The 10944-nt window shown below is 41.2% G+C and overlaps 1 protein-coding gene across 2 annotated transcripts; it reads right to left on the bottom strand.

Annotated features, from left to right (window-relative positions):
* Window positions 1-1617: 1617 nt before the first annotated feature.
* On the bottom strand, window positions 1618-7554 carry LOC147004154 (oogenesin-1). 2 transcript variants are annotated; one of them, XM_085838366.1, is made up of 4 exons: window positions 7450-7554; window positions 3922-4232; window positions 2825-3400; window positions 1618-2191 (listed from the first exon to the last, which is right to left on the bottom strand). In XM_085838366.1, exons 1-4 carry the CDS (start codon window positions 7552-7554, stop codon window positions 1618-1620), a joined length of 1566 nt encoding a protein of 521 aa, XP_085694492.1. The 2 variants fall into 2 exon arrangements, with proteins under 2 accessions (XP_085694492.1, XP_085694493.1); XM_085838367.1 differs by having other exon boundaries at window positions 2153-2191; window positions 3253-3400; window positions 7450-7479.
* Between the last annotated feature and the right edge of the window lie 3390 nt (window positions 7555-10944).

Below are 10944 nucleotides of genomic sequence, written 5' to 3'. Positions count from 1 at the left end.
TTTTCTTTATTGTGGCTACTTCCCTTTTAACGTCTAGTATGATTTTGTTCATTTCCATCACCTGTTTGGTTGTGTTTTCCTGTTTTTCTTTAAGGACTTCTACCTGTTTGCTTGTATTTTCCTGTTTTTTTAAGGACTTGAAACTCTTTGGCAATGTTCTGCATTTCTTTTAGTTATTAAAGTCCTTCTTGATGCCCTCTACCATTATCATGATATATGCTTTTAAATCTGGGTCAAGCTTTTCGTGTGTGTTGGGGTGCCTAGAAACAGCTGAGGTGGGAGTGCTGGGTTCTTATGATGGTTAATGGTCTTGGTTTTTGGTAGCAATTTGCTTTTTGCCATCTTGTAATCTCTGGAGTTAGTTGTTTTAGTTTTCTCTTGTTAGAGCTTATTCCTTTCATGATTCTTTTAGCCTCTATCAGCAGACCTGAGAGATTAGCTCTCTCCTGAGTTTCAGTGGTCAGAGCACTCTCTGCAGGCAAGCTCTCCTCTAGCAGGGAAGGTGGACAGATATCTGGCATTCAGACCTGCCTCCTGGCAGAAGATAAAGGTCCGAAACTGGGCATGTCCCAGAAGCTGTTAGCTTCTGTAGCCCACACACTCACCTGCACAGACTAGTCTCAGAGCGATCCAGGAACCAAGTTGGCTTCCCCCAGGTGTTCTGGCAAAGCTCCCCCCCACCCCTGGGCAGGGCAAACACCTCTCCTCTGGCAAGGAAGGTGCCCAAATGTCTGTAGCCCAAAACAGGGTCTGCCTCAGAAGTTGTGTGGCTTCCTCCTGTTCCAGAAGCTGTTAGCTTCTGTAGCTCACACTCTCACCTGCACAGACTAGTCTTGGAGGGATATGGGAACCAAGATGGCTCTCCCAGGTGCTCTGGAAAAGCCCTCTCAGGTGGGGCAGACACCTCTCCTCTGGCAGGGAAGGTGCCCAGTTGTCTGGAGCCCGAAACAGGGTCTGCCTCAGAATCTGTGTGGCTTCTGCCTGTCTCAGAAGCTTTTAGCTTCTGTAGCCCACACTCTCACCTGCACAGACTATTCTCGAAGAATGGTCTCATTTTCTTCCCTGCAGATGAAACCTATCCCCTTATCCCATATTTCTCCATACCTAATTCAATTGATGTAATCTAAATGTACTACATATGAATTTCTTTCGCAAACATTGAGCTGTATGGGAAGCCATGATCTTTGTGTCCCATTAATGAGACCTGTTCCTGGGATGAACAAATGAAATGCACAAATCTAACATTGATCTAATTATGGTGATGAGGAATGAAGAAACCAGACACAGGTACAGAAATATTGGGAAAGATTAGTCTCTCTGGTCTGATAGGGACATAGATGAAAGCCAGAACGTCAACACATTTATTGTATGCAGTCAATAGATTGGGCCAGTTTCATAAAATGGTGCCTCTATTGTAACACACTCAAACTACAAGTGCTTGATACTTTCTGCAGATGCAACATCTATTCACCAGCTCAGAGGAAGTTATTGACTTTCCTGTGTATCTCAGACTTTTAGGTGATTGATATTTTCATGCTCCATTTAGCAGTGGACGTTCACTTAGGATTTCATTAGTCCCCAATTCTAAGTTTCCAATTCTCGGTTTCACAATCAAGCTTATACTATTTCCACAAAATGGCAACATTGGGTCTCCTGATCATAAACGTAGCACCCACCACATTTAGAGCATTGGGTTGTTTGAAAGGAGACACTATGGAGCTGTCTTTTGGCTCTGAGTATATCCAGGAGCTCAGGACAAAAACTTTCTAATCTGTGTGTTAGTATTACACCACTGTCATCATAGCACTCCAGAGGGGCAGGATAACACTCATAGATCAGCTGACTCAGCAGGGCTGTGTGGTGTAGAAGTTGTTTCAAGAAAGGCAGAGAGACATCATTATCATAAAAAGTGACCTCTCTGAGGTGAGAACATTGACTTAAGGCAGGCAGTAAGGCACTGAACTGAAAGTCCACTATACAACATGACTCCAATTCCAGGGTTTTCAGGGTATCTCCAACTCTCTCAAGGAGCAACCCAAGAGGATCAAGGAGTAAATCACATAAATATATATCACTAAGATGCAGATGTTTGAGTTCACAAATATTCAGGCAATAGGGCAGGTAATCCAAGTCTGACTGTGAGAGGTCACAGTTACTGATGCAAAGTGTCTCCAAGGGCTTTTTCAGGCACCTGGGGAGAGAAGGAATGATTGCTTTTTGACAAATGTTGTTGAAAAGGTTGATATAATTGACAGCTAAGCAGATGGCACTTCTCCCAAACTCATTCTGGCTACACATTGAGATCAATTCTAGGATACTGCCTTGTGTTATCTGCTCTCATATCTCATAGTATTCTAGTCTGAGGTCTGTAGTTATCACTATAGTTATGATTCAGGGCATGGCTGGAAAACACAGCAATGGATATATCAGGCCAACTTGATACATGTAGGAAGAACTTCCTACCTCAAACAAAATTTAACAACTACTAGGGCTGTTGTTAGGAGTTCTCAGAAGTTTTATTCCTCCAAAGGCCATGATCCTGTCTTCATCTTGAAACCCATTGTTGCATATAGCTCATCTGCTCAACCTGTTTCTGAACTCAAAACCTTTCACACACGAGCAATAAGAGGCATGCTTATGCCTCATCATACATATCTTAGCTCACGGCTCATTTGCTCAGATATGTTATGTTTCTAACAGTGCTAGGTTTATTGTGGCCAAATTATCAAGGACTCCATAGCTTAATAAAACAAAAGAAGAAAAAAGCAAAAGAAAAGTGATGTGTTTTCTCTGGTCTTACTGGACCCTCTCAGTCCTTCCTTACCTGAGGTATTCTTTCAGGTTGCCTTTTATAAAAGGGATATCATTTACATAGAGTTTCTGGAGACAGTGGAGTGTGGGAAATTGAGAAATCAAGCTGAATATTATCTCCTCATCAAGCTTTTCAGAATCACCGAAACTGAAGGTACCTATGATTTGATCTAGTGTGAGTGTGAAAAGACTTTTCATCAGTTTCAGGTAGGGATTAAGAAAAGCCAACTCTTCTATGCAGATACATCTTAGGGTAAGCTCCTGTATACATTCTGTGTGTACAGTTTTGAAGATTTCTATCACTGAGGCTTTGGTTAAGCCTTCAATTAATAGCTTTCTACAGAATAGATGAATAGAATCTTTTCTCTGCTGGGCCCACTGCAACAAGTATGTGGTAGATTCATCAAGTCTGCCCTTCATGCGAAGGACTTCAGTCGTCACCTTCAATTCTTTCTTCACCTCACACCCAGTACTGTTCTCAATTGGCTGCTTCTCTGTCGTGAACTCTGGTAAGCCTTCACCTTCATGGGATCCAGCCCATATCTTCAAGTCATTTTCTGTCCAAATAATTACTCTGAGTTTGCACCTACTGTGAGAGAAAAGAATATAATTATCAGAAGGTAAAAGAAGACACATCTTACACTCTGATTCTCTTCACATCTCATACATCAGCTCTTTCTTCCAAAATGTTGCCTTTTCCTTTGGCTAGAATTAAACCCCAAGTGTCACATGCTCAGTAAATGCATAACATTCTTTGCAAGACAGGCATCTTTAGCCCTGTCTTCCTTCCATTGATTCTAGGCTCCTTAATCAGAAGCTCTTGTACCTTTGAGGGATGCAGGAAAGACCCATTTCTCACTGGCTATGTCTACTCTTCTTCTGTATTCTGCATTAGCCATTATTTGCCCAGAGAGCTGAGACTGAGTTTAAACCCCTACACCCCTATAAGCTTCTATACCCAGTGAAGAACAATCTTGAATGTGGGGTGAAGAGAAAATTGAAGTTGAGAAGTCTCTGTCTGATCCATGGTTGGCTAAATATTCTCTGTCTCTAGTTGCTTCTTCTCACCACTCAGAGAACCTTCCTCCAATCCCAGTTGCTTTTGCCTACCTGGATTGAACCTTTTGTGCAAGCAGTATATCTAGTTCCTCAAGCATAGCCTTCAAAGTCTCCAGATTGCAATTATTTATCTGCTTTCCTAAAGAAAGGTATGGGAAGGGCCACACAGGTATCATGGCCTTCAAGATCCCTATATGTCCATCAGTGAAGGCCTCCTCAAAAATGACTGGGAACAGACTCTGGGGCAGGTCTGTGAGAGCAGAAATTGCCAAGGCCTCATCCCTCAGTAGACTCTGAATTGCCAGGTTCTGGAGGGTGGATGGTGAATAGCATTCCTCTGTGACTTCTTCCAAAGAGTCATCCTAGGGAATCAGGTAAAAAATACACCATTAAGGACAAGAAATTTAGGGAGCCCTTCTGCCCATACAGGGACGTGTAAGGGCTAGAAGACTACCGATAATGATACACAACTCAGTTTACCAATTTGATCACCCTTAATTTTCTTTCTTTCTTTTTTAGAGACAGGGTCTTTATAGAACTACCTGTATTCTGAGCAGTATTGCAATTTGCTTTATAGACCACACTGGCTTAGACCTCAGTAAGACTTGCCTGCCTGTGCCTCCAAATTGCTAAGATTATATGTGTGTTCCACCACTGCTCAGCAGATGCCACCATAATATATCTAAACCAGAACTGCTTGGTCTTCCCTTTGCTGGTTTTGAAGCCACAATTCTCTCTGGTGATATGAAAATTCTCCCATGTATCCTAGTTCCCAGAGGCCACATCCAAGTTTAGCCACAGTTTGGATGAATACATCCCACTAGGTAGGGATCACCAGGAACTCTGAAGGCTCAGGCAGTTGTTTGGTGATAAATAGACTATGCTTACATTTCTAGGCCTTCAAAGAAAGCAAAGGAAAACAGTTTCCAAAATTCCACAATCCCTATTCAGCTACACTGCATAGACCATGTCTTTGAAGTTCCTGTCACTAATTATCTACATTAATCTTTGATTATTACTCATTATGGCCTTTTGGGGAAGGTGTTGCGGAGGCTCCAAGCTTGAGTAATGCAAGCTAAAGAGCTAAAGAGAGTAGGAAAACTACACCACTATAATTAAACCTTCAGTAGTCATTGGCACAGTGTGAAACTCTTTAGAAAGAATCCAAAAAGAATAAACGATAAAGTAGAGTTTAAAATCCACATGCTGAAGGCAGGAGGTTCACAAGCTCAACGCCATAATTTGTACTTTCTACCGCACAATAACAGCTTTTCTGAGACCTGAAAAAACTAATTAAAGACCAAAACTGTAAGCAAAAGGAGTGGAAATTTTAATTTCAGGGATATATTTTTCATTAGAACACTAAATAAAAATAGGCAGGATTGTTTCTGAAAATTTGAACACATCCTGGCTTCCTTGAAAATAATAAACAATGTATCAGTCAGCACATGGAAATACCTTGTTTTTTGTTTGTTTGTATTTGTTTTGTTTTGTTTTACTTTTTTCAGACTTGTTCTTATCCATAGCTGTTTTGAAACTTGCTTTATAAAGTTGACTAGTAACAAACATAGATACCATTTACTTTCTGCCTTTTTGTTGCAGTAAAATGAGGGTATGAGAGAATAGGAGTGATGAAGGCTATGATTGGGATATAATGTCTATTAAATACACACCACACACACACACACACAGATATATATATACACGTGCATATACATACACATACACATACACAATATATACCCAAACATACATGTTTGTATATATGTGTATGCATAAACATGGATATGGATATATATATATATATATATATATATATATATATATATATATGTTTCTTCTTGCAAGTTTGAGAAAACCCTAAATTCCATAAAATTAGAGACTATGTATCAGTGAGAAGCAAATACCATTTGCTTGGTTTGCCTTATTTTTTAGTTATGTATTGCTTTATTTCTTTAATGAATAGGAATATACTCTTCCTGTCTTCAGACAGCTACAAAGAGGGCATCTGATCCCGTAGATAGTTGGGAGCCACCATTTAGTTAATGGGAATTGAACACAGTACATCTGGAAGAATACTTAATGTTCTTAACCACTGAACAATCTCTCAAACCCCTTGTTTTGGTTTTAGAGACTAATACCTAGCTGTTTTGACACTCACAGCCTGCCTCTCCATTCCTGTTACTAAGATTAAAAGCACACCAAAGAATAACAGTCTTAAAGTGACATAAAGATCAGTAGTGAAGGGACTTGTGTAACTCAAATCTGACATTCCAGGCAAAAGTGCTTTGATTACAAGATCACACTGAAATACTTAGTGAGACTGTTCAAAAGACAAAAACAAATCTATATAAAACAAAATATCCCTCAGAAATGACAATGACCCAATTAATAATTGGAAGTAATTGGGAAGACACTTGGATATTCTTGTTCAGAAGCAGCCCTCAGGTGGTCTATGTAGAAGAATCTCTGTTAGTTTAAGGCCTGCCAATCTTTTCTTTTTAATTATATTCAAATCATTGCCCCCTCCCACAGTTCCTTGTCAAATTCCTCATCTTCCTTGTCTCCAAGAGGGTGGTCTCATTCCGGTAGAGCTTCAAGTCCCTCTAGGATTAGTCTCACTTTCTCCCACAGAAGCCTGGCCAGGCAGTCCTCTCCTATACATGTGCCTGGGCTTCGGACAAGCCTATATATGCTGCCTGGTTGGGTAGCTCAGTCTCTGAGAGCTCCCAGTTGTCAAGGTAAGGTGAGGCTGGTGGTGTTCATATGGGGTCATCCTCCCCTTAAGCTTCTTCAATCCTTCTCCTAATTCAACCATAGTAAAATCTTGAATGGTCAAAAATCACTTAAAGGAATATTCAAAGTCCTTGGTCATCAGTTAAATGCAGTACAAAATGACCTTGAGATTCCACCTTACAACAATCAGAATGGCTATGATCAAAAACTCTGGTGACTGCACATGCTGGTGAGGGTGTGGAGAAAGGAACACTCCTCCATTGCTGGTAGGATTGCAAACTGGTGCAGCCACTCAGGTAATCAATCTGGTGGTTCCTCAGAAAATTGGAAACATCTCTACCTGACAAACTAGCTATACCACTCTGGGGCATATACTCAAAAGACATCCCAGCATACTACAAGGAGGCCTGCTCCACTATGTTCAAAATTGCCTAATTTGTAATATCCAGAAGCTGGAAACAACCCAGATAGCCCTCAACCAAAAAATGGATACAGAAAATGTGATTCATTTACACAATGGAATGTTATTGCACCGTTAAAAATCAGGACCCCATGAATTTTGCAGGCAAATGGTGGAACTAGGAAATATCATCCTGAGTTAGGCAAGTTACTCTCAAAATGACATGCATGGTATATACTAACCAAAAATGGATATTAGCCAAAAATACAGAATATCTAGGATTGAGGCCAAGCAATCTTGCCTAGAAATAACTGATCTCAAAAAAATAAATAAATAAAAAATAAAACAGCAAGTAATATGGTATACAAAGGAAATTTCAAGTGAGAACAAGGCTAGACTAGGTTACATGAGATGAGGTATCCTGATGGAGCTGAGGTACTTACCTGATCTGTACAATGGCCACAGATCACCATATTCGGGCAAGGGAAAGCTGTGACTCCAGGCTCCAAGAGACCTAATCTATACTTCCTCTCCCTGCTATGAATCATTATATACCTTTCAGCTGAACCCTCTCTTTGTAGCCACACCCTCCCAGCTAAAGTCAGCCTCTGGTTCAATAATTGAGTCTCCATCCACCTGCTCATTTTCAGATTTAAATAGTGTAGGGAAATTGGACCAGATCTGTACACAGGAAGAATCTAAGACTAGACCCATAGTCAAGAATTGATTTACTGAAGACAAGTGGTTATGCCTGATGCCCTTACTCACATTACTTGCAAAGCCGAGTTAAGTGGATCTCTGAGTTCAAGACTCTGCTGGTTTGTGTATGTATGACCAACGGCTCACTTTGTAGAAGTTGAAGTAGCATTGTGGGTGTGGACTTTAATCCGCTTTTCCTAGCTTCCTGGGAGACCTTATTCTGCTAGCAGCATCTGGAGTTCAAGGCTGAGCCTGATGATCTGTCAGTCCTCAGCTGTGCTAACTTGAGAAGACTGAAGTGGGAGGATGCCAAACAGATCAGTTTAATTTCACCTTCACCTACACAGTAAACTCGAGGAGAGCCTAAGATAATGGTCATCATCTCTTCTAATCATATGTACATCCAACCAAAATAAAGAAAGTTCGCTACAAGGGAAAAGCTGACCTTCATTTTCCAGAAGGGAATGGTGTTAGAGAAAGGATCATCCAGTCTACAGTGTCTGCTACATTCTTTAGGACTGCGGTTTCAGACACCTCTTCCTCTCTCTATATATCTGTTTGTCTGTCCATCTGTCTGTCTGTTCCCATCACCCCTTGTTGCGGCCAGCCAGTGGCTCACATGTCTGGGTTCTAGTCTGGAAGGCATCTTGGAAACCTGGAAGATAAGAGGGGGCTAGGTGGTGTGAGAGAGATAGAACCAAGAAACCTTCTGATCAAGGTTCAATTTTACTATTCCCAACACTGGGTTATGAAGCAGGGGAAGGGGCCCATTCCAGCCAAATCATCCCTTGAGTCCAGTTTTAGGTGACCATGTGTTTAGCTTTGGAACAGCTAGGTGGCAGGCAGCAGCAGTGGGAGTGGCAGAAGGATAGGGTGGCAAGCTCCACCCAAATGCTTTCTTCATACTAACAGTGTAACTTGATCAGCCAGGTTTCAGTCTGGTGGGGGGGGGATGAGGTTACAACCCCTGTTGCATTTAAATTAAAGACAGTGGTGGGCTAGAAGATGGGTGCTGCCCTGAAAAAAAAAAAGAACAAAAGAAATGTATTACCTGCCTCCCACCCCAAACCATGTGTCAATTCCTTTCCAACTAGGCAATAAAAAAGGACTGTGAGTTCTGAACCCAGTGGATATAGAAGTGTCACTATCTGACTTGTAATAAAATCTAAGACCACTTTCTGATTTCCTGTGATTCATCTCCCTCATATGCCCTCTTAAGGGAGTAAAGGTTATATATCCAGGCAGTTAACATGGCCTGATAGTCTCTTTGTGAATGAAAACTTATTTCCAACAACTGCAAATGCATCTCAGTCTTCATCTCTAGTACAATTTAATTTGTGGGCTTATTGGTTTTGTCAGGGTCCACCTCCCTCTGCCTCTTGAGGGCTGGGGTTAAAGGAATGCAACACTGTGCCCTCTGCCTCTTGAGGGCTGGGGTTAAAGGAATGCAACACTGTGCCCACCGCCAGGGTCAGTTTCTATGGAAATAGCATTTATATGCTCATTCTGCAGGAATTCCTCTACCACAGCACCAAGCTAAGGCAGGTGATTCTGCAGCTGTACTCTGCCCACTTGAGGATGCAATGATGACTTGTGTTAAGGCTTTCTAGAACAGGTAGTTTCCCTGCATTTTTCTGAATTCCAGGATATATTATAGACTCTAAGCATACCAGAAAGTAAATGCTATCTTCATCGTACTTGACTCTTCAGAGAACTCAGTCTATACCTTGGGAAGAGACACTGCTTTTAAGCATAACATGGCAGATGCATGACAAATATATTTATCTCTGTCTACAATGTCAGAATATGTATGTTTATTCCAGGCTCACTATAACCTCCCATTTCACACACCACACATGTGAAGGGCCACAAGGAAAACACTACTTACTTGTTATCTGACTCTCCTGAGAATTGTTACTCTGTAACCCACTCTTCCAGCTTGACCCTTCTGTTAAATACTATTTCATAGATCTCAAGGGTCCCCAAATTTTATGCATCCATCTCCAAGGACCACAGAGAAAGTTATCTCCACAGATACAAAGCTCTAGATCCATCTTCTCTTACTGGGAGTAAGAGCAAATTGTTGGAGGAGCCGGAGCACAGAGCTGAGACTGGGATATCAGGAGCACAGAGTTATGATTTAGACCACCCCTTGGATGACAAAGATGCTTATCACTGGGCTCAGGATTTGACTGATGCCCAGTGGTCTTGCTCTTGACCCCTCACTTCAGAGATAATGACTCTGAGCACATTTGATGCCCCAAACGTTTAATCCTCCATCTCCAGCTCAGTTATGGGGGAAAGGCATGAACTCTCATTCCTATGCAAGGCTGTACTCTGTTATTTTTACAGCCCTGTTTTTTTACTGCATTTTAAAAATTCTTTCAATACTTTATTTTCTTTGTTAAAATAACTCATATGAGTACATGGCTGTGTTTGTGTGCAATTATATTCAGGTACTCACAGAAACCAGAATGTGCATCAGATTCCCTGGAACTGCACTTAAAGATGGTTATGATATACATAATATGGGTGCTAGAACCCCAACTCAGGATCTGTGCAAGTACAGTAAGAATGAGCAAACTATGGGTATCTCTGCAGTCCAAACATTTTTTTTTTGTTTTGTTTGTTTTGTTTTGCTTTGTTTTGTTTTGAGATTTAATTTCACTGGGCATCTCTGACTGTTTCAGAACTGACTTTGTAGACCAGGTTGTCCTGGAAGTTACAGATATCTGCATGCCTCTTTCTCTCAACACCTGACCTTAACACAGGTTCTCTGTATTCTCAGGAATCCCTTCCCAATAAATTTCACCTAATGATGTTGGTCTCTTCTTAATCACCACCAGTTTCTCCCCTCTAGCTGACCAGCATCAATTATCCCAGCAAAGCCAAAGTTTCACTTTAGTGATTATGTTAGCTAGTTAGGTACAGGTGATTCTTCAATTTCAGGTAACCAGGACCAAGGATATCTCAATTCAAAATTGCAAATAGCCCTGATAAAGTCATTAAATATCTTGGATTTTACTATGTAAACAAGGCTTGTTGTTGTTGGGTTTTGTTTGTTTGTTTGTTTTGGTTTGGTTTGGTTTTTGGTTTTTCGAGACAGGGTTTCTGTGTAAAGCCCTGGCTGTCCTGGAACTCACTTTGTAGACCAGGCTGGCCTCGAACTTAGAAATCCGCGTGCCTCTGCCTTCCGAGTGCTGGAATTAAAGGCATGCACCACCATGCCCAGCTACAAG

Source organism: Mus caroli, unplaced genomic scaffold (genome assembly GCF_978045245.1).
Source record: "Mus caroli unplaced genomic scaffold, Mus_caroli_1 scaffold_6, whole genome shotgun sequence".
NCBI classification, from domain to species: Eukaryota; Metazoa; Chordata; class Mammalia; order Rodentia; family Muridae; genus Mus; species Mus caroli.
The sequence above is the reverse complement of the archived record's forward strand: the minus strand, read 5'-3'. Positions and strand labels throughout refer to the sequence as shown.

Excerpts from the sequence above, each read along its gene's own strand:
- LOC147004154 (XM_085838366.1), bottom strand. The coding sequence starts at position 7,554 with ATGATTCATAGCAGGGAGAGGAAGTATAGATTAGGTCTCTTGGAGCCT. Across the intron at positions 4,233-7,449 it reads GTGGCCATTGTACAGATCAG|GATGACTCTTTGGAAGAAGT; the intron begins GTAAGTACCTCA and ends CTGATTCCCTAG. Across the intron at positions 2,192-2,824 it reads AACCTGAAAGAATACCTCAG|GTGCCTGAAAAAGCCCTTGG; the intron begins GTAAGGAAGGAC and ends TTCTCTCCCCAG.